This window comes from Sciurus vulgaris (genome assembly GCF_902686455.1).
Source record: "Sciurus vulgaris genome assembly, chromosome: 5".
Classification (NCBI taxonomy): domain Eukaryota; kingdom Metazoa; phylum Chordata; class Mammalia; order Rodentia; family Sciuridae; genus Sciurus; species Sciurus vulgaris.
In genome coordinates this window covers 43,095,874-43,103,343 of record NC_136465.1, presented here as the reverse complement: position 1 = coordinate 43,103,343, position 7,470 = coordinate 43,095,874, and the positions used below count along the sequence as shown (strand labels likewise).

The following is a 7,470-nucleotide window of genomic DNA, read 5'->3' as shown; positions in this document are numbered from 1 at the left end:
GACACAACGTCTCTGAGTCATTTGTTGGCCTTAGGAAGACAGAGGCAGATGATTGCTAATGGCTGGGTATCCCAGAGAATGTCTTAAATAGGCTGCAATTTTTTCTGGAACTTGATGTCCTTCAAGTGTTCCACAGTATGGTTCAATGTTGAAATAAACTGAGACAAGATAGTGGTATGAGCAGAAGTGCATAGTGTATATGAGGAACACAGAGAATGGGAGTAAGGAAATAAGTCTTATTTGTATTGAATGACTATTGGAACACAATCAATAAGGGTAAGGAAGTCAGACCTATTTATACTGAGTAGAAAGTAGCAACCAAGTTTAATAGAGATTATGGAGCCAGAGTGAATAGGAATCTGGGGTTGTTGCCATGCTTTGAATTCTGAGAGACTCTTGTTGCTAGGAAGCTCAATCTAGAACCCAATCAAATGAGAGACAACTGAAGGGGAGGGGATTCACATTTGTCTTTGTCATGAGAGTTCTCATAAAAGTCTTTGTTGGTGGATGTCAGAAATGAGACATGAAGAGGGCTCTACCTAGAAAGGATCATGGGAATCATCACTTCATCTGTTGGTAAGTCATTCAAGAGTTTAGCTCTGAGGAAGAGAACTCGAAAAATGAGGACATGAATGAACACAAACTTCCCCACCCTCACACACACCAATAAAATCATGATTTCTTGTCAGTTATTCAATCTTGAAGAAGATTGTGCAGTTTATCATTTCCTATTCTACTTAATTTGGTGGGGAGACTCTAAATCATTTTTAATGTGTTGCTACTGAAGTTTGAAAACAGTGAGTTAGACTTTAAAAAGAGTGAGGCATAGGGGATAATTAGAATATGGAGTTTGAAGGATTTGATGAAACTTTGACACATGACAGTCACTTTGAGGCCTCTGTACTACTGTGACATTCCACTTTATGAATAAACACATAATATTTCCTTGGGATCTTGGCATCTGGAGTCACTGTATGAAAGAAGGTAAGAGTGAAAATATAGTCAAATTTTGGCTCCAAATTTGGTGGCCAAATTTTTCTTTTGAGGTTGTTTCCCTATTACCTGCTTGTAAGTGAGATCTTAAGAATACATTCTGGCAGATATATTTTGGTTCACTCTCAAGAATGCACACAAGTAATCAATGCCTATTTCCATCACAACAAAAATCCACACACTTTCGAAATTACTAAATACATATAAAGATATGGACAGCAACAAAGACCTGAATTTTACTCATAATTTATAGAAGTTGTCCTCAAAAGTGTTACTTACTGACCTTGCTTACCGAGAGGGCTTCTGGCGTTTATGAAGTTAGCCTCCTCTTTATTTTACTTGATTACTTCCCTAAGCAATCAAGGTGCTCCTCTCACACTTTAAAGAAGAGAACAGTACCCAGGATCAAACAGGTGCCCTGCCTCCTATCTGCAGTGACAAAGGAAAGAAAAGAAAATGACCTGATTCTGTTTAAATAGTCCTTAAATGAAGAATTCTTGTTTTTACAACATAAATTACCATGATGTAAATTTGATAATAATAACAAATTGAAAAAATGAGGACAATATCGATTTTCATTTGAGGGTCCTAGGAATGGATGAGGAAATTGAGAAACAAAAACAGAGAAAGTTAGGAAATGTATATAACAAGGCACAGATTATTAGAAGCATGGATATATTTAAAATCAATATATGTGACTTCATTCTTAAGGCTGAGCTATTAGGCTATCTTATTCTAGTTTTTTGTGACTTCCCTTTTTACGCCTCCTGCTAAATAGACTCTCCTGTGATTTATTTCTCCAGAAGTATTGGCAGTGTATTGCCACAGGGGTGAGAGCAGGTGAAAGCATTAGTCCAGATTGAGTTGAGCACTTTGGTCAACAGTGGTTGGAGTTTAGAGCTGGGCTATTGTGATGACAGGTCAATGATAGAAACTTGAAAAGTGGGAAAACATGGAGGGAAAAGTTATGTGTGCTCTCTATGAAACTGATGAGTAACTTTTACTTAAGAATAAAGATATGGCTAACTAATACGTGGGAGTTGAGATGGTGACATGATACAGGACATGGCTATAGATAATGGCTAGCGACCACAAGTTGTAACACTAACAAACACACAGCTGGGTGCTTGTGGGTTGCTCACGTGCTTGCTTAACACAGTGAGAGCATGGATACGTTATTGGTAGAGAATAAAGTAGCAGTAGACACTCAATACTTTCTGACTTGTGCAGGATCCATTGGAGGTTTGCTGAAAGAATTTGGAAGAATGGGGAAATAATGGTGGAAGGAGATGGCTGCTAGTTTTGTGGTTTGGAAATGGAGTTGGAAACAAAGGAAGTTATAATTGAACACCTGGTCTGTATGGCAGAGGAGGTTTCTGAGAAAGGAAGACATCTCATCCCTGTGGGCTTCACGTTGCTGACTTACAAAATTTTGTAAAATTAAGTAGGAAAAAGGAGTTCTCCATAAAGCAGTGTTAACAGAGGAGAGAATGCTGCTGTGTTTTGTGAGAGGAGGATCACATAGTGACAGGAAAATGATTATAGAGTGAAAATCTCAAACGAGAATCAAAATCAAAGGAAATTTAGGGAGAAATGTTCCTGGGTCCAGGAGGCGACAGGTGCTGAATCTAGCTACTTTTCGGTTTGAATTCCCTACTGTGGGAAGTGGTGTTTGACCTGTGTGTTTTAGATTCCTTGTCCCAGATTCCACTTTACTCTGCTGCTGCTGTGGGTCTTCTCCCACAACCAGTGTGGTGGTTCTTAATCTCATCACTTTTATGATATCATTGCTCTAATGATGTCATGGAAACTAAGGATACTCTCACTAGGTCAAGAAAAACAGGCATTCGATATGGAAACTACTGAATGCAATCTAATAGATCCTTAAAGTATACCTTTGCTTCAAACACCAGGTAAATTTAAGTTACAGATCATTAACTCATTCCAGCCTGAATCTTACTTGATGTTTCCCAAGCGTGCTGTGAAGTATTTGCAAATTATGCAGTATCATTTCTACTTTACTTGATAACAAAGCAAAAAATCAGTATTATCATCCAGGCAGTGTGCTACTATTAGATTTCTCATTTGCAGCCATTCATCAAAGTATATTCGTACTATAAAAATGATTATTTAATCTCTATTTTTATGTGTTTTGTCATTTCTGAGAAAATCTGTGGGAAGGTTGATTTTGGAGCTAGTTTTCTCAACATCCCGAAATGCCAGGGATTTTGGTGCTTTTGCTCTTGTACAACATAACCTGCCCATGAGATTTCCTCCATCCTCACAGACTTGTTTGATTTCCTATTCGTTTCTGAAGGCATTTATTTTGCTTTTAGTACCCTTCCTTTTCCAACTGTTACTCTTCCAGGTAGTTTGATCTCCTTTGCTTTTCATGATGCCATAGAGTTTAAAAAATATTATTTTTGTTATGAGTATAATCACATATCAACACCTCTGAGTGAAATCTGTCAATCCAAGCAACTCCCCTTCCAATTCCACTACTAGTTGATTTAATGCCTGAAAGTATCCATGATAAGCTGATTCTAAAAATTTTGAAGGACAATAGATGCTTTCACATTGAAATCTGACAGGATTGGAGGAAAATAGGATGTCATAATTAGTTCCATGGAAGTCCGTATTAAGGATCATGAAGAAAATTAATGTATGTAAGAATGGCTTTACATATTTCTCCTGAGTATTTTATCTAAATAATCATTTAAAATAGGAAAATCTATTGTGACTTATTCAAAGTCAATTCATATAAATCAAGATTCCCTCATCAGAACAAGGTATATAGTCACCTTTTCATTCAGACTCTTGTTTTAAATATTTATTGTGAAAATATTCCCACTTGGACATGTATTTAGAGAATGGTATCATCAACCCACGTGTCCTTCATCAATATAGTAATTATCAACCTGAGGCCTGCTGTCATTCTTTTCAACACCCACAGTCTGACCCTGCCTCACCAAAATTGAATAGCAAATCCAATGCACAATATCCAGTCATGCCTTAAAACAAACACCAATGTGTTTTAGCCCATACCCTGCTGTTCTCCTCCTCCCTAGGCTTTTCATAATTTTGCCAGCCCATCTCTGCCCTTCTTTTCATTTTTTCTTTTAGTTCTATTGCTCTGATGAATTGACTCTGCAGGAGACATCCCATTAAAGGTCAGTGCTGCTTGCAACCAAGCCAAAGGGAGGAGACAGGCCAACAGCACCTCCTGCCCTGCCCCTCTTCCTCCACTTATTGCCCATGATGGCTATGGGTGAGGCCCTGGTGCATGTGAGGATCACTGTCCTGCAGCTCTGCCTGGGCACCTTGCTCTTCCTTTCTGGATGGGCCCAGATTGGGCACTGTCAACACCGCAGCCCCCCAGAAGTAGTGATACCTTTGAGGATAACTGGCACCAAGAGAGGCATGAGGCCCCCTGACTGGCTCTCCTACAGCCTGAACTTTGGAGGCCAGAGACACATCATCCACATGAAGGCCAAGAAACTTCTGGTGTCCAAACCCTTCTCTGTGTTCACCTACACAAACCAGGGTGCTTTGCTTGAGGACCACCCTTTTGTTCAGAGTGACTGCTACTATCATGGTTATGTGGAAGGGGATCCACAATCCCTGGTTGTTCTTAGCACCTGTTTGGGGGGCTTTCAAGGAATGCTAGAGATCTATGACACTCTTTATGAAATCAAACCCAAAAGACTTTCTGCCAGATTTGAACATCTGGTTTATAAGTTGCACAGAGAGAAGACACAATTCCCACCCATGAGATGTGGACTAACAGAAGAAGAAATAGGACGGCAACTGAAGCTTCAAAGGAGAGAGAATTCCATTCTGAGGCAAAGCAGCTATGAAGACTGGTGGACCCACACAAGGTTTCTTGAAACAGTTTTGGTTGTAGACTATGAGCGATTCCTTTATAAGAAAAGTAATGTCTCACTCGTGATAGAGGAAGTATTTTTCATTGTCAATCATGTACATTCCCTTTTATGTACATTGGATGTTGATTTGAGTTTACTGGGAATTGAGGTGTGGAATGAAAAGAACCTTGTCAGGGTGACTGATGACATATATTTTGTCCTGTATCAATTTTGCAAATGGAAGAGGGCCAGTCTTAATTCTCGCATAAAAAATGACATTGCACATCTTCTGGTAAGACAAGATTTTGATATATATCTTGGCTTAGCCACTGTTGGATCTGTATGTAATCCTCGTTTGGACTGTGGTGTGGACTGTGTCCTGGGAGATGACTTATATAAATTTTCAGTTATCATAACACATGAGATGGGTCATAATTTGGGTATGTGGCATGATAAAGCAGAATGCACATGTGGGCATGAGTTTTGCATCATGTATCCAGAAGAATCAGAATCTTATGTACCCATAAGATTTAGCAATTGCAGTTATGCTAACCTGTGGGAAAACTTTCCATTCATGAACTGTATGCTCAGTGCACCAAAACAAGAAGACATCATGATGTGGACTGGGTGTGGGAATGGTGTGGTTGAAGAAGGAGAGGAGTGTGACTGTGGATCCCCAATTTCATGTACAAATCATCCATGTTGTTCAGAAAATTGCACTCTGAAATTTGGGGCTGAATGTGCTTCTGGCCTTTGTTGTGAAAAATGCCTATTCCAGCCACCAGGTGCAGTGTGTAGAGAGAAGGACAGTGAGTGTGATCTCCCAGAGTGGTGCAATGGCACTTCGCCCGAGTGTCCAGAAGATGTGTATGTGCAGGATGGGGTCCCTTGCATGGGTGGCGGCTACTGCCACGAGAAGAGATGCAATGCACGTGATGAACAGTGCAGACAGATCTTTGGCAAGGAATCCAGGAGTGCAGGGGAGAGTTGCTACACAAAAATGAACAGCCGAGGTGACCGCTTTGGTAACTGTGGTCTCAGTGGTGACCACTATATAATGTGTAATGAATCGGATTTCCTCTGTGGAAGAGTTCAGTGTGAGAATGTTGAAGAAATTCCCTCTCTGAGAGGTCACACTACTGTGCATTGGATCGACTTCAATGGTGTCACCTGTTGGGGTACTGACTATCATTTTGGGATGACCACACCAGATATTGGTGATGTGAAAGATGGCACAGAATGTGGTAGTGGACAAGTGTGCATCCACCGGAAGTGTGTCTCTATGTCTTTGTGGTCAAGCGATTGTTCACCAAAGACCTGTAATATGAAAGGGATCTGCAACAACAAACATCACTGCCATTGTGACCCTAACTGGGAGCCCCCCAACTGCATGAAAGAAGGCCATGGAGGAAGTTTTGACAGTGGTCCACCCCCTGGGAAACAAGTGCAAGGATGGAGTGAAAGGAAGAAGGGACCTTTTTATTTATTTCCTTTTTTGGTTTCGTTTATGAGTTTGTTACTTTTGCTTGTAAAGATGAACAAAACACCACCTAAGAAAAAAGACAAAAATGTGCAACCTTCACCTGAGAAGGAACAAGCAGGGGTTCAAACTTTACCTGTGAAGGAAGAGTTGGGTGCTCGATCTTCACCTGAGATGGAAGAGTTGGGTGATCAAACTTCACCTGAGATGGAAGAGTTGGGTGATCAAACTTCACCTGAGATAGAACAACTGGGTGCTGAAAGTTCACCTTCACCTGAGGCAAAACTCAATGTTTAAACTTTACCTGAGATAGAAGAGCAAAATTTTGCAATTTCAGAAAATAATCCCAATCCTCAATGAATTTTGCATCCATTAACTCTTAGTATCCTGCCAGTAGAAATGTTATTGCAAATGTTAGAAAGCACTTGCAGGAAGTTCCAGAGATCATTGCTTCAGGATCATAAACATTCACTATTTATTATATGTAATTCCTAGTACATTCCTACCTTTAATTATTTCAAGCAATTTTAGTGGGGTTTTTTTGTTTGTTATTTCTTCATGGTTTCTGTACTGGGGATTGAATTCAGAGCCTTGCACAAGCTAGGCAAGCATTCTGAATTCCAAATGCAACCCAGCCCTAGAAGTTTATTTTCCATGGAAGTAGTTCTTAGTGTTTCTTGAGCAAAGACCTATTGCCCAGATGGATCACATGTGTGTCCTGTGTGTGTGTGTGTGTGTATGTGTTTGTACTTGGTGTCTCTCAATTCCAAACCACCTTCCCTTTTCACTCTGCTCTGTCACATGGAGAGAGAAAGCTCACCAATGACACCACTTTGACATTCCTCCCTAGCAGTTTCTGCTTTTGGGGCAGCCTAAGTGAGACTGGATATCTGTGAGAACTCCCTAGGTTGCATCAGATATCGAAAATTACTTAATTGGAAGATAGGTCAATGGGAAAATGCCATCATGAAGCATACAAAAAAGAAAAGAGAAAATAAGTTGGGAGCAGGTGTGTGAAATATGTGAAAAAATATGTTTCCTAGTATTGGAGTGCAGAGAGAGTAAAAAGAGAATTTAATGCAAGTAACGTTCAAAGAGCAGTTTGTCAATGTTCTTTTTTAAATGGAAGCAAGA

At 40.0% G+C, this 7,470-nt stretch overlaps 1 protein-coding gene across 1 annotated transcript; it reads left to right on the top strand.

Annotated features, from left to right (window-relative positions):
* Positions 1-4,251: 4,251 nt before the first annotated feature.
* LOC306662175 (disintegrin and metalloproteinase domain-containing protein 25-like) lies at positions 4,252-6,633 on the top strand (the record flags this gene model as incomplete). Its single annotated transcript, XM_079141733.1, has 1 exon — positions 4,252-6,633. The coding sequence occupies one exon, from the start codon at positions 4,252-4,254 to the stop codon at positions 6,631-6,633; it is 2,382 nt and encodes a 793-aa protein (XP_078997859.1).
* Between the last annotated feature and the right edge of the window lie 837 nt (positions 6,634-7,470).